This window comes from Microdochium trichocladiopsis (genome assembly GCF_020744255.1).
Source record: "Microdochium trichocladiopsis strain MPI-CAGE-CH-0230 chromosome Unknown B0I36scaffold_8, whole genome shotgun sequence".
In the NCBI taxonomy this organism is placed as follows: Eukaryota; Fungi; Ascomycota; class Sordariomycetes; order Xylariales; family Microdochiaceae; genus Microdochium; species Microdochium trichocladiopsis.
In genome coordinates this window covers 2,875,871-2,894,415 of record NW_025763551.1, presented here as the reverse complement: position 1 = coordinate 2,894,415, position 18,545 = coordinate 2,875,871, and the positions used below count along the sequence as shown (strand labels likewise).

At 55.5% G+C, this 18,545-nt stretch overlaps 9 protein-coding genes across 9 annotated transcripts; 3 read left to right on the top strand and 6 right to left on the bottom strand.

Moving 5' to 3' along the window:
• Nucleotides 1-445: 445 nt before the first annotated feature.
• Nucleotides 446-1,954, bottom strand: B0I36DRAFT_366134 (uncharacterized protein; the record flags this gene model as incomplete). Its single annotated transcript, XM_046159246.1, has 4 exons — nt 446-1,123; nt 1,178-1,467; nt 1,524-1,711; nt 1,782-1,954. 4 exons carry the CDS (start codon nt 1,952-1,954, stop codon nt 446-448), a joined length of 1,329 nt encoding a protein of 442 aa, XP_046009807.1.
• Nucleotides 1,955-2,336: 382 nt separating this feature from the next.
• B0I36DRAFT_366133 (uncharacterized protein) lies at nt 2,337-2,763 on the bottom strand (the record flags this gene model as incomplete). Its single annotated transcript, XM_046159245.1, has 3 exons — nt 2,337-2,355; nt 2,425-2,435; nt 2,497-2,763. 3 exons carry the CDS (start codon nt 2,761-2,763, stop codon nt 2,337-2,339), a joined length of 297 nt encoding a protein of 98 aa, XP_046009806.1.
• A 1,110-nt stretch (nt 2,764-3,873) lies between these two features.
• Nucleotides 3,874-6,877, top strand: B0I36DRAFT_330956 (amino acid permease-domain-containing protein). Its single transcript, XM_046154910.1, has 10 exons — nt 3,874-4,518; nt 4,584-4,822; nt 4,904-5,054; nt 5,119-5,209; nt 5,258-5,287; nt 5,343-5,406; nt 5,461-6,088; nt 6,155-6,243; nt 6,377-6,596; nt 6,692-6,877. The coding sequence occupies exons 1-10, from the start codon at nt 4,063-4,065 to the stop codon at nt 6,827-6,829; spliced, it is 2,106 nt and encodes a 701-aa protein (XP_046009805.1). The 5' UTR covers nt 3,874-4,062; the 3' UTR covers nt 6,830-6,877.
• B0I36DRAFT_330951 (PUA domain-containing protein) lies at nt 6,878-8,061 on the bottom strand. Its single transcript, XM_046154909.1, has 2 exons — nt 8,023-8,061; nt 6,878-7,775 (listed from the first exon to the last, which is right to left on the bottom strand). Exons 1-2 carry the CDS (start codon nt 8,034-8,036, stop codon nt 7,175-7,177), a joined length of 615 nt encoding a protein of 204 aa, XP_046009804.1. The 5' UTR covers nt 8,037-8,061; the 3' UTR covers nt 6,878-7,174.
• Nucleotides 8,062-8,573: 512 nt separating this feature from the next.
• On the bottom strand, nt 8,574-9,299 carry B0I36DRAFT_330948 (uncharacterized protein). Its single transcript, XM_046154908.1, has 2 exons — nt 8,934-9,299; nt 8,574-8,833 (listed from the first exon to the last, which is right to left on the bottom strand). Exons 1-2 carry the CDS (start codon nt 9,132-9,134, stop codon nt 8,696-8,698), a joined length of 339 nt encoding a protein of 112 aa, XP_046009803.1. The 5' UTR covers nt 9,135-9,299; the 3' UTR covers nt 8,574-8,695.
• Nucleotides 9,300-12,212: 2,913 nt separating this feature from the next.
• On the top strand, nt 12,213-13,088 carry B0I36DRAFT_366129 (uncharacterized protein; the record flags this gene model as incomplete). The annotated part of the gene is made up of 2 exons (XM_046159244.1): nt 12,213-12,537; nt 12,616-13,088. 2 exons carry the CDS (start codon nt 12,213-12,215, stop codon nt 13,086-13,088), a joined length of 798 nt encoding a protein of 265 aa, XP_046009802.1.
• Nucleotides 13,089-13,836: 748 nt separating this feature from the next.
• B0I36DRAFT_366128 (uncharacterized protein) lies at nt 13,837-15,065 on the bottom strand (the record flags this gene model as incomplete). The annotated part of the gene is made up of 2 exons (XM_046159243.1): nt 13,837-14,433; nt 14,490-15,065. The coding sequence occupies 2 exons, from the start codon at nt 15,063-15,065 to the stop codon at nt 13,837-13,839; spliced, it is 1,173 nt and encodes a 390-aa protein (XP_046009801.1).
• A 1,600-nt stretch (nt 15,066-16,665) lies between these two features.
• On the bottom strand, nt 16,666-16,987 carry B0I36DRAFT_366127 (uncharacterized protein; the record flags this gene model as incomplete). Its single annotated transcript, XM_046159242.1, has 2 exons — nt 16,666-16,902; nt 16,979-16,987. 2 exons carry the CDS (start codon nt 16,985-16,987, stop codon nt 16,666-16,668), a joined length of 246 nt encoding a protein of 81 aa, XP_046009800.1.
• A 700-nt stretch (nt 16,988-17,687) lies between these two features.
• Nucleotides 17,688-18,364, top strand: B0I36DRAFT_433991 (uncharacterized protein; the record flags this gene model as incomplete). The annotated part of the gene is made up of 1 exon (XM_046162682.1): nt 17,688-18,364. One exon carries the CDS (start codon nt 17,688-17,690, stop codon nt 18,078-18,080), a length of 393 nt encoding a protein of 130 aa, XP_046009799.1. The 3' UTR covers nt 18,081-18,364.
• Between the last annotated feature and the right edge of the window lie 181 nt (nt 18,365-18,545).

The window sequence follows — 18,545 nt, the reverse complement described above, 5'->3', positions numbered from 1 at the left end:
AAGTTGGTCTTTGAGGTGGTGTTCATTGGGCGGGGATCAGCTTTGAGGCGGAGCAGACCACACAGGCGCCTCCGAGCGACCAGGCCCGCGAGGCTGACTATGTGTAACCTGCTGGCAAGCCTTGGAGCGGCAAGAACACCCTGGCAGGTAGGCTAGAGACCCTGTTTAGGCACTTGCATGACCGCATGCTTCACCGAAGCCACAGCCCACCTCCATGCTTGGGACCTCTACTCGTTTGCGGCCCGGAAGCCAGCAACGTATTGGCCGTTCAATGTCCTGCTTGGTTCAAAACACGACCGAGTGCAAGGCTGAGATCTGGAGGATGCTTTTGACAATTTGCTCTAACAAGATCGCTGCGACTGTGCAGCAGCAGAACTACATCATGACTTTTGAGAAGACTGGCAACTTTGCAAGACGATATTTACTACACCTCGCTAAACTACAATCATATTGGCAACTTCTCCCGATTTTCACCATGCGGCTCACCTCTAAGAGAAAAACGTCTCTTGAGATGCTTCCAATCTCGTAGGTGGACTGTCGGGGCCAGCTTGCTGAATATCCGACCATCGTGCTTCAGTAGCCAGTAGTATGATAAGAAAGTGACGCCAGTCAAGCCAAATGTAGCAAGAACAAATATCCATATCATCGACGATCCGATGAGACTACCGCTGTCATTGTCGTAGTCGAAAAAATTCATTCCGAAGAACGAGGCCACAAAAGAGGCCGGCAGGTACAACAACGTGAGCATGGTGATGAAGACCGCCGACTTGTTCAGCTGCAGCATCGTGCCGTTTTGCTCCTTGGCGACAACCTGATCGCGGAACGATAGGGTATCTGAGAGAAGTTTTGCCGTCGATTGTATCCGGTGCTGGAGATAGAGTGCATTCCGAGAGTTGGCATGACAATGTCTGCGCAGATTTTTAAAGCCTGCTGAAATTTGGCTGTTGTGGGTGTGAGAGCTGGTGGTGCCAAGTACACAGTCGAGCTCGTCCAAGATCTCGGCGCCATGGGCGAGCATGGCTGGCATCTGCAAGAACCGATTGTGCAGACTGATCAGGACGCTCAGCTGATCATACCCAAATCGCAGAGGCTGATCGATATAAGTCGAAAACGTGGTGCCAGACTAAGACTTCGTCAGTACGCGATAATTCGCCCGAAACGCCAGTGCGCGACTTACAATGGGCAAGAAGACCTGCTCCTCAGAGGCAATGTACTTCCTCCAGTTGGGGTAGTACGTTGAGAAAAGCAACTGATGCATCCAAAATGCCGAGGCCTGTGAGGCCTCCGACTTCGACGCCAGGTATCTCTCTGCCTGTTCTTGCAATGCCGAATGCGGTGTTGGACTGAACAAAACAAACAAGTGCTGCGAGGTCTGTCTATCGTAGGAGTGACAGACTCCACTCTGCCGAATGGCCCACTTGCTGTCGGTCTGCTTGAATTCCGGGTAGCGCACCGTGTACGTGAGTTCTGAGTACAACCTGTCAGTGCTTGTGGGATCGTTTCTTGAGGTTGTTCAATATTACCCGTCCGAGATCCATCTGTGTTATGCGAGATGGGTAACGAATATGCCTCCTCTGTTGCCTGGTTCCTGTTGTAGAAGCAGGACGGCAGATCAAGGAATGCCGGGCCGAGTCGGTGCTCCAGAGCGATGCGTTGTAGCATCAACTGCGTAATCTGCAGCGGTCTCCAGGAGTTACGCTGGCATATGAAGCTGTGACGAAAAGTTTGATGTGAGCAAAATAGTAGAATGACGTAGTGCCTCAACACCTGGCAATACTGACATGATGCGACATTTGTAAGCGGAATGCTCAGGCTGTTCAAAGTAGTGACTGAGGTCCTCGAGGTTATGAAGCTCGCGTGACCGCAGCAGCCCAGGCCTTGATGCATCGTCATGGACTATGTCGATGATCTTGATGGGTTCGAGGACCTGCTGGACAAAGCATTTACTGGTCATGGTAGTCGTAGGATGTGCTGCAAGATAAGGCGCCAGCTGGTGTAGCAGACAGAAGCAGCCCCAGGACCAAGCCAAGGGGTGGTTGTTGCAGCTGGGGGCGCCCATGGACGTGTCTTATGAGGGCCAGGCCCGCGGGGCGACACTCCTGTGGGAAGGTGGCAGTGCCGCCGGGACGGGGGCTCTGCCCAAAGTCCTGAAGGCGTGGCTGGCGGCGTGCCCGACCCTGGTCAGAAGCGGCTGAGTGCTGGTGTGTGACAGCCTTCTGCCCGTCAGTCTGCCCAACGCTCGGTCCCCTGACCTGTTTGCTGTTGAATCTGCCTGGAACCTGTCTTTGCCGCTGCGGCACAGGCCACGCGACGCAGGTGGTCAAGCGACTGATTGTCTACTCGTCTCTAACGTTGCTGTTTGGTTGTGTTAGCTCTCGTTTGCAAGCATGACAAGGCGAGGAGAAGGCTCGGGCGTTGCCTTACTCGATGTCGTCCTGCGAGGCTTTTTGTTAGTCACGAAAATGCAGCATGCACTCGCGTCATCCACCAACTCACATCGGACACTTTTCGTGGAGCGGAGAAGCACCACTGGTCGTCCTTCATCTGCAGTCCAATGCCGGTTAGCTTCTTGTTTGACCAGGGACTTGTCGCTGGGCACTGCATCGGAGCACTTGCCTCGATGGAGAATTGAGTGTGGCCGGGGAAGAGCTGCTCAAGGAGGCGCTGAAGCCTTGCCCGCTTGAGATAACGAGCTGTCGTGTTCTGGGTTACAAGCTCTGTGGCTGGAGGGTTGGAACTGGCGAACGAGTTCTGGCGAGCCATGGCGTCACGTTGTTTGAGCTGGTTGGATATGCTTTGATTTGATTGCTGCGATGCGGATCGGGTCTGTCTGTCTGTTCAACTCTGTTCAGATGGTCTGCCGTGGGGGAGGTGGCGGCTCTTAAGAGACCAGAGGATGGAAGCCTGCCACACCGGATGTGTGGCCTCCCAGGCCGACAGGCGCTTCACGTGTTTGGGGACTGTAGGGGTCCAGCCCTATTGGGACAGCCTAGAGACGCAAAGACAGCCTCTGTCCGCGGGCGACATGTTGAGTCAGCGATCAGGAGACCGGCCCCAGCAGCAACCTCGTCACTGCTCGTCCCGACCAAGCTCGAACAATGCAATGGAGAGCACGGTTGTGCTAAACGCGACAGTGGCAGCTTGCCATCATGTGGATCCAGGTTACTAGTGTACTTACAGTCGTGAGCGTCTGGTCCCTCAGTTAGCGCTCCAAGCGGGCGGGAAGGACCCGCCGCGGAAGCCACGACCGAGGTCCCTGGTTGCCCTGTGGAGCACGGATGTACTACTGTAGTCAGGCCCTGTAGCCCGATCGAGGATGGGCAGTGCCCTCTGGTCATCCGTGGATCTCAACTCTCAGATGGTGTCGGCCAGATCGGGACCAGCACTACCACCCAACTGATCTATTCCAGCGTCCCAAGGCTGCCTCGAACTGTTTCCGCCCAGACTTGTACTCGCCACTCTCCTGCTCGGCTCACCGAGTCCTGTTTGGCATGAGATGCACAGGCTGCCGCTAATGCCTCGTACCTAACCAAATGAACCACACGGAAGCTGCCTCAATACGCCCCCAAGCCAGCGCCCGAGCCGTCGAGACGCTATGACGTCGCCTGGTACAGACGACCCCACGATCCGAGGCCCGCTGTCACCGTTGGCAGGCTCGGCAGAGTGCCAGGAAGCTGCCCTATTTATCCGTCTCACGCACTGCTCAGCTTGATGCTGGCTTCATCCAATCTTCGGGCGGCACAAGTTGGGGGCCGTACCAGGGTGCCGACCAGGGCACGGGACGGACTGCCGCTGGGTGGCTATGCACTACGCAGAAGATAGACAAACCACCCCCTGTCCATGCACACGAGGGCCGCGCTCAGCTGAAGGCGACAGCTCGCCTCCTCTGGGCCAGTCCTGTAGTCGATGCCTTTGAACAGTCTGCGGAGCTGCTCATGAACGGGCACATCTTGAACCACCCAGCTACTTGGACGCTCGACGTTTGACGCTTGACATGAACACCCATCTTGGTCTTGTGGCTAGCAATTTGGCCCGCGGCTCGATCCTTCCCCGCGTTGCAGCATGGAACAACACGACGACCATCATGACTTTGGCTGGATGCCTGACTGGCTCCCGCGCTTCCAGTTGGCTTCCGACACCGGCTCGACACGCTCTGTCCATGCTGAAGAGCTAGCATTAGAGCCACGGCGCCCATCTGGGCAGTCAGACCAACCCGAGCAAGGTCTGGACAGGACCCAAAGCCAGCAGGCCTCTTCCTTGTCACCCAGTAGTGCAGACCCGGCGCGTGTTCCCACCAGTTCACGCGACACGGTCAATAATGAGTTCCTGCTTCCCGGCCCGTCCGGGAGCTTCTTGTCTCCAAGCTCTGCAAATTCAACCCACACGCCGAGCACTTTAGTAGAAGGCGATCTTGGAGTTTTGGGCTCAGCGACTGCTTCGGGAAACGTCAAGACTGTCGTCATATTCCCGAGTCCAGACAGGACGGTAAAGCGGGAGCTTCGCGGAAGTCACCTCTTCGTAAGTGGATCGACAATTTAAAGCTCCAATATGATAGTTGGCTTCTCAACTAAACGTTTGAACAGATGATCACAATCAACGCAACCCTTGGGACAGGCCTCTACTGGAAAGGTGGCCAGATCCTGCAGCTCGGGGGTCCTCTAGTTGTACTGCTGTCCTTTCTTTTGATTGGGATCTTGGCATGGGCTGTCATGCAATGCATCACCGAGATGCTATGCATATGGCCCGTTCCTGGTGCGCTTTCTTTGTATGTCAGTGAGTTCGTCGATGTCGAACTTGGCATAGCTGTAGGCATCACGTATTGGTGAGTTCTCTTGAATCCGTCCGCCCACATATCTCGGGCGGAAGCATCATGTGGCAATGATCACTCACATGGTTCGTACAGGTTCACCTACTCGGTCTCCTTTGCGGCTATCATCGTGACCGCAGCTGCCGAGGTACACCTCTGGAGCTTTGGAGACAAGGTCATCGACGGCACCGCAATTTTTCTGTTGGTGCCTGTCGTCTTAACCGTCCTCAACGCGCTGGATATCAAGGTGAAACATAAATTTCGGCAGTACTCAGTTAGCCTCTACTGACCGACGGACATGAATTATCCAGACATATGGGTGGGTCGAACTGGTAACAGGGTCCCTCAAAGTGGTCTTCCTGGGAATCATGATCGTCTTCCTGCTCGCAATCAGCGGCTCGGGTAAGTCAGGACATGCTGGAACTCCTGAATATTACTAATTGGCCACAGTAAGCTCATCGCCTGGCGCAAGAGCCGATTGTAGGTCACCATGTCGCCTGTCGCAATTTTGTCCCGCAGCTTATGGAACTGTTAGATTGGGACGACCCATTCGACACTTATGACAAGAACGCGGTGTCTGACTGGTTTAGTGCGTTTCTGTAAGTAGCCAATTCCGTCTGCAGGTACAAAGCGGATAATCTTATCAACTTCAGGCTCTCCATGTCCATTGTTGCATTCTCGTATGTCGGCATCGAGATTGTCGCCGCGTCTGCCCTGGAGGTTCGATGGCCCAAACACATTGACCGAATCTCGTCCGGTTTGTCGCGACAGTCTGCATCGGCTTCCCTGATCGGGACCACCGTTCGTTGGTCATCCATTTGGATACCTGTGTTGGTTTGTTTCGCCTACACGTTGTGCGGAGTGCTGATCAGCTTCAACATTCGACGAGATGATTGTTCCCTGCCCAGATTCAGTTGGGCACAAGACCCTACCTGCCAAGAGACTTCCCCAGCGTCCCAAAGCAGCAGTGCCTTTGTCGCCATCGCAGCAAAGTCTGGCATACCACATCTTGCCAACGTTTTCAACGCATTCCTTGTCTTCACAGCCGTTACATGTGCCATGACCAACCTGTATGTCGCTTCGAGGAGCATGTTTGGTTTGGCGACTCGCTTGGACCGGGGCCCTGGTCAACCGCTTGTGGTGAGGATTGTGGCGTGGTTCGGCAAGACGAATCGGCAAAAGGTTCCAATGCGTGCCATGATATTTTCTTCCATGGCATTTATCTGGGTTCCATTCCTCAATATGAAAGGCGACGATGATGCCACATCCGCAATAACCATCGTAAGTGACAAGCACTCTGACACCTGAGGCGCGAGGACTAATCGATGGCTATGGCGTGTGAGCTAGTTCGTTGAAGTGTTGGGAAGCATGGGGACAGCTGGTGTCTTCATCGTCTGGGCCTGTGAGTGCCTGGCTTTCTTGCGGTTTTACTATTGGTATGTTCTGATCTTTCCTGATACTACCGTAAGAGGACTTTGGCAGCTCTTTGAGATCATTATCCATGTCCGACTTGCATGAGCGGCAGCATTTCCCGTTCGCGGTGGGCTCAAGTTTCTAATCGTCTCACAGCATCAAACGCCATCATGGCGCTCTCGAGCTAGCCAGGGTCTCTCAGGTGAGACGATGGAACTATGAGGACAACGATTACCCGTATCGTAGCCATGGGCAGCCCTTCACAGCATACATGGGCCTAGCAGGATGTCTTGCCCTGCTCGTTGTTTGTAACATGGCGTACTTCTGGAAGCAGCCAAAATTCCACGTCGAGCCGTTTCTGTCGAATTATCTTATTGTGGGTACCTTCCTTCTGAGTTTCATCCTTTTATGGTCACAGAAACATGTCTTGTCAGGGAATGAGTCCCGAGCATTTGCTAATTATTCATGCAGATCTTTGTTTTTCTCCTCATTTGGATCGCTCTGAAGCTATTCCGCGGCGCCCGGTGGGCCCTTGTGGATTTATCCGATTCTAAGCGCGTTGTGCAGAAGTTGAAGAATCTCCATGATCTTCGCCAGGGTGCCATGTAAGGAGTCAAGAAGAGGGTGGCTGCCGCAGAACACTCGCCAGAATGGCGTAAATAAACATTTGGATTTAATGCTCATTCATGCATGATCTGCGTATATACGTGAGCTTTTCGGTTGTGTTTGTTCCTGGATGATCATGGGTCTTGGCCGTAGATGGCAGCGGATCATCTCCCAGCAGTCTTGCAGGAAAGCTTGCTGAACCGTGCTTTCGGAGTCCCCCGGTATGGAACCGCATACATGTCTGCCGATGCAATATGCTTATGCCCCAGCCCACTCTTCCTTATTGAGACTATTGGTACAACAAGCAAGACCGTTCTTGCAAGACTCATCTCGCGCCTCTGCCGCACCTCAATCCGTCGCTAGCCTCCACAGGCCGTCGCCCAGGAAGTGCGCCTCCTCCACCACGGGACCTTTTCCCTTTTCCTTGACGTCCCTCGTGCCCGCGACCAGCAGTCCCACCGCACAGGCCTCGGTCTTGCCCTCGGCCCGGATGACCACGGGCTCCCCCTTCTCCAGCTCCCTCGACCACCGCTCCTCCTCGTCCAGCTTGTCCTCCAGTCCGGGGCCCGTGCCCGGTGGCGGGCCGTCGTCACGGGGTAACCGGCCCCCGGCGCTGGTCAGGCCTGGCGCCATGAGGGTGGCGCCGCTGAGCACGAACCGGATGGCCCCCCGGTCGATGCGTATGCTCGGGAAGGCCTGGGGAAATCGGTGGACGAGCTTCAGGTGAGGCAGAAGCGTGTTGGTGTCCTGCTGCCAGAACAAGGGCTGGCCGTCCATGACGTACAGGGTGCACCGGTCGACCGAGGGCAGCTTCATCGACTCGAGGGACCCCTTTTTCGGCATGATCTCGTCAATGTGCTGCTCGAGCAGCGGGTAGCTCGTCAGCAGCGAGGTTCGGAGGGACCGCTGGACCGAGGATTTTAGTTTCTGCTTGGGGGCGGCTTGGAGGCTAAGGGGTGAAGCGTTCATGTTAGCTTTGCTGGCTCGTTTGGTGTGACTGTGGTTTTTTCTTCATCGTTCTTTTGATTGCGAGATGTTGGGGTTCAGCGGGCGCAGGCGGCGCAATCGTGGGGCTCCAACTTGGGACCGGCAACATCTTTGCTTCCATTGAGGAATTTTGGGATGAAGCTTGCTTGCTGGTCGCGACGGGTGGATGTAAATCGGGGAGAGGACGGAGGCAGGGAAGCCAGACTGACTCTTTTTTGAACATGATGGGCGACTTTTCCTTTTTTTTTTGAGGTTTTGGAGGGTGATCACAGTGCCGGGCTTTGTTGGCAATGCTCCGTATGAAAATGTCCCTAGTCGTGCTTGTTGGCCTTCGTGTGCGCGTATGAAACGTGTTTGTCGTCGGCGGCGAACGGATTGAGACGCGTCGTGGTACCAAGGACCTGAGCTTTTGGCGGGGTTGACTTGCTGCTGCTGCTGCCGCTGCTGCGATGGCCTGGAGAAGGGGTTTTGGAGGGGTAGTTCTCCGTTATCCGGCTTATCAGGGGCCCGGTTGTGCTGATCGATAAAGAGCGAGTGCCGTGAGGGAGGTGGGGCGCGACCTTTCCGCCCCCCTTACTCTTACTCTAACTCTAGCGGGGCGGAGCAAGGAGTGACGGGTCGGGCGGGAGCTTTAGAGGTGGGGGGATCTGCTGGAGAAGCCTACAACACTAAGTAGAGTACGTAGGCTCAATCATGGGGCATCTGGTCGCGGAACAATCACCATGGCAGATAGCTCACGTCCTGCTGTGTTCCATTGATCTTGCTTTGCAAATGGCGAAATTTATTGGAAGTACTATCGCTTTACTACCTGGAGAGCTCTCTTGGAGCCGCTCCAATTTTGAAAAGTCATCAAACAGCGAAATTCCTACTCTTCCTCGTCGTCTAGCCGTGGTAGACGTGGCTGACGGTGCCATCCTCCTTGACGTGCACGTTTAGGCGGTCGGGCCGGAAGTCCCTGGTCGCCATGGCGCCGGGTGTGAGGACGCGGCAGTTCTCGGGGAGGTCCTTCTTGCAAAAGTTCTAGAGAAGCACGAGGGCGTGGGTGCTGGTCAGCTCCTCTGTCCGGGAAGCTCTAGATAGAGTAGGCACAGGACGGAGGGAGGGGGGATGAGAAACGTACAGTCTCGCTATGGCCGTCGTCGTTGACGGTCTTGCCGACGAGCTTGGTGGTCCACTCCTGGTTCCGGTCTTCCGAGCTCGAGGAGGCGAGGTCTGGCACGACGAGAGGCATCTTGAGTAAGGGCGAGGTACTGAGTATGCTTGGGTGTCTGAGGATGGTGTTTGCGGATGGGTTGGGACAGCTCGCAGGTGGTCGTTTCATGAAAGGATATCTGTGTGAGCAGCCAGTGGGCTAGACACACACGCGTGTACGCGGGAGCAGAGGATGATCTTATATGTGAAAAACAGGAATGTGGTCCAGCCGAAAGCCAAAGGGAAGGGTATCCTTGATGACGTAGCCTTTACCGGAGAGACAGTCAAAAGTGAGTGGGCGGCCTCGGTGGCAGGCGCGTGCAGAGGGGAGCGCCAGCGACGGGCTCCTGCCAAATCGGGCACAGTGCTGCTCCAGTCCGCCCCAGGCAGCCACTGCAACGCTCGCAGTGCCATCGTCGTGAGCCTGCCTGATACCACCTTCTATGGTTGGTTCAGGCGAGCAACACAGCAAGGTTCAGAGTGCAGCTCATCTTTACTACTTTTGTTTGAGATGCAAGGGACATCTGTTGATGACTTCAAGACCTCTCTGGGCCCATTCATGTTCAGCTGAGCAGGTGTGCATGCCCTGTGGAGGGCAAGCCATGTCTGTCATGCCCCACTAGTCTCAAACAGACATGCATATAAGTACTCGAGCTTACCTTAAGGTATGTGTGCACGCTCAAGCAACCTTGTCATCCAGAACGCAATATAGGTCTCAGGGCGGCGCTGGTGAAAGAGCAGGGTATGTCCCATGAGTAGCTGATGTGGAAGCAGGACAATGTTTGCTAACATGGATCATGTGACATCCATACTATGCTCAAACCGGTGCGATTGCCTACAGATATGAACTGGAGCACAGGGCTGTCCATTCACATCCCTCTTCCGAGGTCTCTCGAAGACGGGCAAAGCAGACATGGTCACGCCGGTGCAGCCCCAGCAATTGTGGAACAGGAATACTAATTGTGTCTTACTCAACCACGACCACGGTCACGCTAAACGCCGTTGCAGTATTTGATATACCTCGCATGTGGTCCGGGCATGCACTATGACTGCAGGAGGATCCAGGCGGCACTTTCATCGTCTTTACCTTCTCCCATGCCTGCTTGAGTAGAGTTCAATGTGTGTCTTGGACTCGAGATCGGACGTTTTTCCACGCCAGTCATGCCTATGAAGCCACCTCGCCGCTGGTTGTGCAAAAGTGCAGTGCGGAAAGCCCGTGTCTCTGTTCTGTGAGGACTAGCACGTGTTATGAATAGACACCTTACCGCCATGGTCAACAGCCTTGCGGTCAAGTTCCTAATGGAGAATGGCATGAATTACGCCGCTCTTGTCGCGAAAAGAGGAAGGTTATGACGCCACGCAGACCTTTTATTTTGAAATGATAATGCAGGTTTATCTTGTTCCGTTCGCTAGTGTCATCACTAGTTGGATGGCGAAGGGGGTCAGATCAGTCGTTTGGTTATCTAGTCGGCGGAATGGCTCGGATGAAGAGCTCGCATATAAGTCAGGCCTGGGGGCTATTGTCGGTGCTATCTGAAGGTTTAGAAGCTAGTTTACAATTGTAGGCCATTGAACAGCCACCCTCGAGACAACACTGAGAAAGGGCATCAAGTCTTGAACTTCAAGCTTGAATCACCCAGGCCTGACATTCATGCTGCCCCTTTAACATCCGCCAGGCTGGGAACAACCCTACTGATCTTCTCCAGAGGGTACCTCATTGGTGTTGCCGCTAGTGAACGGAACAAAGCCCTGCGCCAAGAGGTAAACCCCTGTTTGTCTTATCAGGTTCGTTCCAGTACACCACCATTCGCAGTTTTGCAATGATCTCATATTGGAAAAGCACCAAATTCTCGTAACTCAAGGTGTGTTCTGGCATATGATCTACCGGCATTCGTACTTGGCGCTGTATAGGATTTCAGCTTAACACGGCCAGGCTGGCGCATGCAGCTCGAGTGTTTTAGCAATGATCACAAAGCAAGGATATCTCATAACAACTATAAAGATGCCCACCACCCACAGGTCGTCGGACTTTCACATGCTTAGCAGGGAACCCCTACTCGTCAGCGTCCGAGACTGACCCTAGAAGGTGTTGTCAAACTGTCCAATGTCCTGTCTTATCCGTTATCAACTAACTTTGACCGACTAGTGAGATATTGCGACTAATGACGCTGGTGACTGTCCCCGTCCAGACTTTGAAGTCGGTTCTGGGTACTCGCGAGGGCTAGCCCCGTTCCTGTTCCCAGAGATATTCTTGGACCGACGTTATCAAATGTGACGAGGTATGATGGGGACATCATTCTGTGTGAGTTCACCATCAGGGTCGTGTCGGCGAGTCGGCCATTCAGGGTACATACCAGAATCCAGGTGGCTATATCAACTGGGGATGCACACTTTCCCATTTGCGCAAGTGGGCCACAGAGACCCAGTGATTTTGGCGTTGGTCTAAATATGGCGCGGGTGAGCCGTCAGCCCCCTGACTTGGCTTCTGACACGGCAGATTTTGTGTGGCACCCGGCCCTGGACCATGCCACAATAATAGGATGCTTCTAGGAGTGGGTGAAGACGAGCCTTCGTCTGCATGGCCTAGGAAGAACGACCAGACAAAAAGTCGACCGACGCCCTGGAAATCCTCCGCGATCCTAGGAGACACGCCTGGCGCGCATCCCTCCCTCCATCTGATGGGCAGGGGGGGCCTGTGGGACAGACTGGAGCAACGTCGCTGTCTAGTGCAGGACCCTGGACCCAGAGTTTCACGAAGCTGAGGCGCCTGCAGAGGCACAGCAATGCCCCTATGCGAGCCGTCCAAAGCAGCCTAGCGCAGGGCCCCGGCCGCGCGGGCTCCTTCCAGCAGCCACTCACTCCCCTCCCAGCGCCGCCCGTCCGTCTCGCAGACTTTCAGCCCAGCCCGGCTGAATCTCACTCCTCCTCAGCCCTCATCCTCACTGCCGCTGGTGTCGTCCTCTTCCTCCCTCGTGAGTGGCCCTGGTCCTGCTGCGGACATCTCGTGTTTCTTCCCTCTTCTCCGCCCCCTTCTTCTCCATCAGCCTCCTCGCGCAGGCCAGGCCTTTTCCACGACGTCTAAAACCTCACCGACCCCACGATCGCCAGCCCCCTTTTCCTCTGGCCGGCCAATCGCCCTCCACCTCTTCTCCAGCAACCAGCGACTCCCCTCCTTCTTCGACACCCGACCGCAATCCAACCGCCCACCATGTACCAACTTGGCCGGACCGCGCTTTCTTTCGGGCTTCTCGCCCTTTTCTCTGTCGCCAACGCGTCCCCCGATCGCGCAGAGTGTCTCTTGGCTCGCAGCGACGAGCTCGCCGCCATGGCCGCCTGTGGTGATGCTGCCAAGCTCAGCCTCTGCCTCGCCAGCGTCCCTAAGGATGCCACCGTCAGCGTAGTCACACAGTGCTTCTTCGACGCTGGCTGCTCTACCGAGGACACGGCCATTGGGGCCGGTCTCGTGCTCAAGCAGTGCGAGCAGGGTCTTGAGGGCGCCGAGCTCCGTATCCGAGGATTGGAGAGCATGCCCTGTACGTTTTTCAAGGCGGACCAGTCACCTTGGTCACCCTTTCCCGCAGGACAATTCCACAAACTAACCAAATCTACAGACATCACCGACGCACCCGTGCTTGCCGCCCGTGCCGACTCCAACTTCGTCCCCTCAATCCAGTGCAGCACCGACACGACAATTACCATCACGACCTGCACCAGCGTCGTCAATGGCGCCCAGACGAGCCGGACCTGCTTCCCCACCCCGATGGTCACCCAGGTCTGCGACTCGGCCAATGTCTGCATGAAGGACCAGAAGGGTATCGACATTTGCATGGTCCGCCGCAACATGCCCACCACCGACGGCCTCGTCATCACCATCTTCCTGCTCGTCGTCTTCGTCACCGGCTGCGGCACCATGATCTTCCTGTGCTGCAAGGACTCGCGCGAGCAGAAGCGCATCCGGGCCCAGCACGAGGCCGCCCAGATTGCTAAGAGCAACAAGATGGCCGCCGCCGCTTCGGCTCCTCCCCCCGCCGCTCCCGCTGCCCATGGCCAGGACCCGTTCACGGATCCCAGCGCACAGCACTAGGCGCGCTGTCGAGGACCCAGGGCTCCCCCGTTCACTGCACGAAGAAAGTACCCGCGGACCACTATGCACTTCTGAGAAGTCTGGGAGATTGCCTCGCGTTCTGCGGAGGATGAAATGCCGTTTCCACAGAGGTTGGGGACGGAGATCCATGAAAACTAGAAAAGGGACTGCAATGTTTGTAATTGGACGGGATAAGTCTCAACATGCTTGCAAATGTAGTGGCCTCGAGCCGATCGGACCGGAGTTGTTCTGAAAATTTTCAGCGGTTTTAAGGGTCTTTCAATGGAAACCTGCATGTGCTGCAGAAGTTGTTGCACACAACTCGCATCGCCCTGCAAACAGTTCGTCCCGAGTGCCACAGCAGATGGACTGTTGCAGGGAGGGACCATGGGCTAATATGAGATCAGATGAAGATCTGCCGTTCACGGTGTGGAGGACCCAGTGGGCCACCCCCGTCTGCAGATACCAAAATGGGAACACAAAGAATGAGCAAAGAGGCTCTTGATTCCGAATCACTGGCATTAGAAATGCAGTACACTGTTTTCCTGTCTACGCCCCCAAACGCCAACGCTTCTTTTTCAATTGCTGCAAATTACAACCCAGAATCCTTGCCCAAAGTCGAGGCGGTTGCCTGCATGGAACACCCCCAAAAGTCAAGTCAAAGCAAATAATCCGCACGGCGGCTGCGACCCACAGCCTGCGATCGACAACTAGGCATATGGGAGGGAGTTGGGGATAAACAGCGGGGTCAAGAGCTCAAAAGGTCCCGAACACTCATCCCCCTGCCCGCATTGCTCTGGCTGAATGTGCCCCGGCGGTCAGCGTTGAGCATCAGCAGAGCTGCAGTCGCTTCGTGGTCCTCTTGCTGGGGCATCAACGCGGGGCTTGTGAGGGCCGAGTGCGATATGGAGCCGATACTCGCGGCGTAGTCGTGGCCCTGCCCATGAAACATTGGAGATGTCACGCTGGAAGACACGCTGTAGTGGCGGCGATCGGCCGTCGAGACCGACGAGTACGACTGCTGCCTCTGAAGAACGTCCTGAGCTAGCAGCGCCGGTGAGATAGACGGGCGCTGGGACTGGAGCCCGCTGTCGTGCTGAAGGATCGTCGGTGGTGACCGGCTGTGGGTTGCGGTGACAGGAGTGGAAGCTGCACCAGTCATTTCCACATCTTCTTGGGCATCGACATCGCCGGTGTCCTCTTCCTCCTCCTCGTCGTACTGGTCCCTGTCCTGTGGTGCTGATGGTCTGAAGTCTGCTGGGGTTGGGAGCGAGGCTTGGGCATCACACTGAGACTTGAGGGTTGCAACGCAGTCTTCAAGATATCGTACATATTCTATCGAAGCCTGTAGACAGCAGTTTAGTGTCTGTGCATGGATATCATGTCGTGTAGGAAACTGACCTGGAGGATGGCAAGCTTGTGCATGTCGCCGGTGCAAGCAGGGATGAGGCCCTTGAGTACGGCAAACTCCTCGTTCATCTTGGACCTTCTCCGTCGCTCAATCAAGCTGTGCGCAGTCTTCCTCGCGATTTTCCGTCCGGCGGCGCTCGTGGAGGAGGGTTGCTTCTTTTTGGACCCGGCATCAGGCGCATTCTTGGATGTTGTGTTCGCACTGGCTTTCGCCTTGGCTGACGATGTCGACTCTGCGGGCTCGGTTTGAGTCTGTGGCTTCATCTGGATGATCTTGCGGGACCTCGTGGGTGGCGGAGGTAGAGCGAAGGACTCCTTCTGCTGTTGTGCTGCTGACGATCTTCGTCTGGCCTTGACAGCCTCGCTCGGCTGGACGGGATATGTCGCCTTGGGAGAGACTGAAGAGGACGATGTCTGATCTGCAGGACGAGAGCCGTTGCTACTACCGGCAATTGCTGATGGGGGGAGTTCGAAGGCCATCTGAAGTTGAGAGAGATCCGTGGCGTTGCCCTGGCCTTTGATCTCGGACGACGAGCTCGGTGTCAAGGGGAGGGATGGGCGCGGCATCATAACGGTGCCTAGTTGACGTGTTCCTTTGGATAGTGTTCTAGTTAAGAGGTTGTCGGATGGTTCTGGTCGTTGTTTTGCCCGACTCTGCGTCCCCGGGCGGACTGGTGAATGGTTGAGGTGCTAGTCACGCGAGCATTGACCTTGAGATTCAAGGCGAGGACTGGGATACTACCACGGTTGATACGTGTTGGTGACGAGAGGATGGTCGTGTCGGTGACGACAACAAAGAAGCCCTTGGTACAAGCAGCGGAGAAGGCTTGGAAGCGTTAGAAAGAGGGCCGAGTGATTTTCAAGAAACAGTGTCGAGGTGCGACAGAGGCGATGTGGAGGAGGCTCTGGGCATTGCGACTGAGGCATGAGGGCCAAGCCGGCGGGTGGGGGATGACTGGCTCGCAGAGGCACAATACAGCGCAGCGCAGGGGGCCTTCATCATGGCTGCCAGTTGCGCCTCGCTCACGACGAGGAGGACCTGGAGGGCGCTGATGGCGAGGTCGAGGCACGCGAGCAAGTCGAGCACAGGCATTGGCCTGTCGTTGACGAAGAGGGCCAAGGTCCAATCAGAGAGGCGGATCCGACAACGTGGGCGGACGGAGACGGAAGCCGCAACTCAGTAAAGCGGGGCGTGGGGCCCCTGGCGCAGCCGCCAAGGGGGCAGATCGTGCCTTCCTCAGAACTGCACATGTCAAGCCACTAGGCAGGCCTGGAGCGGCTCGTGGGACCAGCCTATCGCCTCTCCTCATTGGCTGGCGGCGCCTTCACTGCCCTCGTGCTCTACTTCGTCATTCTAACAAGCTCCTTTGCCTCGCCCGGGGTACGACTTTGGAGCTCAGTATCCGCTCGCAACTCGAGTCCGGGGATGCTTACCAACTCTCGCTCTTGGACTTCTGTGTCCACTCAAAGCCTTTGCTACGCTGCATGACTCTTCCTTGGGGCCAATGAACATTGGCAGGACCCTAGAAACAGCACTCGCCTCAAGAGTTCAGGACACCTCTGCCTTGAGGCAGGCTCGCACAGACAGAACTCGAAAAGCGCCAATCACCCCATGGCATATCAGATCGAAACCGCGCGATCTGTCTCACGCTCGAGATATCTCTATAGTGGTGTGAGGGCACTGGCGCAGACCGGTCTGGCTTGTGTCCACCAGCTGTCGAGATACTGAGCACGTGCTCGATTGCCATGGTCGAACGAGGCCCTGATACAAAGGGCCCCACTAGTCCGTTTCCCTTTCACGAACAGCACGTGTCAGGGGTTATGCTATCTTGAAGGTCTCATGGCTGGACAACAGATTACTAGCTAAGCCCACCCCAAGGTACTATCTCGAAGGTACACTGCAGCTCTGACCCGTTTCGGTGCCTCAAAAAGAGCTGCCATGTTCGCTGGACGGATGGATTAGGCCAGCTGAAGGGTTTTGCATAGTCTGCCTGATCACCAAAGCTCGCACAATCCTTACCACCAAGAAATATGCGGGCTATACTCTCAGATCTCGCAGTGGCACAATGTCTGTTCGTTCCAGCACCACTGACGGAATTTGCATGATGAAAGTCCGTGCTTTGCCTCCATATAGGCAGCTTAGTGAAGATGACCTGTGTGGACCTTCCTAGCGACGGCGTCGTTGGTTGCCGTCGCCGCAGAAGACGACGACGAGGACGGCGATGAGAGCCGCCTTCTCGCGACCTGTGGCAGTGTGGCCGAGGAACATCTGGATGCAGTCCTTCTTGTCGGCCGGGGAGCTGCGGGCGCGCACATTGTCGCTGAGGATGCTGAGCTCGGACACCAGATATTGGATAGCTCCCTCGTCGTCGCCGGAAACCATGTATACCGAGACGCCACGCTTCTGCAAGGGCCTGGCAACACAAACAACCTCCTGCTGGCTCGGTCGTCACATAGCTCCTGAGCCCTACGAGACGCACCCTTTTCATGACTAGAACATGCATCCGAGACCTTGCCTGCTTACGACATCAGCTGATTCCTGGGTACCTACTCAGCGGATCGTCTGCGAACAACAGTCGTGATAGCTTATTCACAGCGCTTGCAAAAAGGGGCCTGCCTCGCCGAATGTGCTACCTGCACAAGGGGCACTGTTCGCGTACGTGCAGTAGAAATCCATGTGACTTTCAAAAGCATCATCGAGGCGCAAGATGTTGAGAATCTGAAACTGTTAGGTCCTGTCATTACCAAAACCACGTTGCCTCTTTCTTTGGCCATGTGTTGCACCTCGTTGCAGAACAAGGCAATATAACGACCATCGTCAAAGGGCATTATTATTCTGCGGCGAGTGTTGGAGTTCCCGAGCTAAGACCGAGGCGCCGCAGTGGTGTTCAGCGGCTTGACGAGGATACGAGCTGACAGAGGTTGATACTGATTCTCCAAGCCACCACCATGAGAACTCTGACAACCTTGACGGATAAAGCGTCATATCCTTTTGCCCCGTATCAGAAGCACCGTCTCCATTAAAAGCAGATGTCAAAGGAAGGGCGCTCGGTCGTCTTGGGACTCGATATAAATGCAGCTCAAAAATCATCACTAGTTGTCGTTGTGTAGCACTGGAACAAACCATAACAGCAGCAACACGCCAAGCTCCGCAAACGATGACAACTCGACCGAGCCTCGACAGCAACAATGCAGCCCTTCGCAGCCCTTTTCGTCGCCGCGGCGCTGGTCAACAGCTGTACCGCCGGCTCCATCAGCTTAGGCCACGGCGGCGGCAGCAATCTTGCTTGGATCGGCGGCCAGGACCCGTGCAAAAAGGCCGTCAAGCTGAACACCGCCAGCGGCTGCGGCGCGGTCACCCAGTTTCGAGACGACGCATCCCACCTCTACTTCCAGTTGCGCAACTGCGGCAGCGGCGACATCGAGGTGTGGACCTGGCTGGGGTTCCCGAATCCGCCTCCGGGCGACCCCAAGCTGCTGTCGACATGTAGGAAGCGCAGCCCGCTGCATTTCTGCAGCCCACCTAATATTTTGGAGCCTTACTCGTTCCGCATAACTCAGGACTGGGAATGCTTCTACTAGGGCAGGGACAATCCTTTTAACTTTTTGTGGGCGGCCCTTCGGGAGTGGAACGGTTGGGATTACAGTGTCTTGGGTAGACAAAGAATGATTCAACATCAAACTCTATTACAACCCCCATGCCGACCGATCGGTCTGGGCCGGCCTGGGACTGTAACACCGGTGGACGAGTTGGGCACAGGGCGGATACGCTCCTACAGGCGACGTGGCCCATCATAACCTGCGCGGCTGGCCCATTCAGGTTCTCGACTCAAATCCGTGGGACAACTTATATTTACATTCATTCCGATTCAATTTGCACTTGCTGAAGGACGGCTCAAAATATGTATGCGAAGAGTGATTAGTTTGTCCTCAGCCAGTCTCTTTAGAAAGGTATTCTGCAAGTCGGATAACCATGACCCGTCCATCTTCATCCTTCAAGGTCAACAGAAAGTTGAGAGTACCAAGAACTCGTGGTTTAAAGCTCCG

Excerpts from the sequence above, each read along its gene's own strand:
- B0I36DRAFT_330948 (XM_046154908.1), bottom strand. The coding sequence starts at position 9,134 with ATGAAACGACCACCTGCGAGCTGTCCCAACCCATCCGCAAACACCATC. Across the intron at positions 8,834-8,933 it reads ACGACGGCCATAGCGAGACT|AACTTTTGCAAGAAGGACCT; the intron begins GTACGTTTCTCA and ends GTGCTTCTCTAG.
- B0I36DRAFT_330956 (XM_046154910.1), top strand. The coding sequence starts at position 4,063 with ATGGAACAACACGACGACCATCATGACTTTGGCTGGATGCCTGACTGG. Across the intron at positions 4,519-4,583 it reads TTCGCGGAAGTCACCTCTTC|ATGATCACAATCAACGCAAC; the intron begins GTAAGTGGATCG and ends ACGTTTGAACAG. Across the intron at positions 5,210-5,257 it reads GCTCGCAATCAGCGGCTCGG|TAAGCTCATCGCCTGGCGCA; the intron begins GTAAGTCAGGAC and ends AATTGGCCACAG.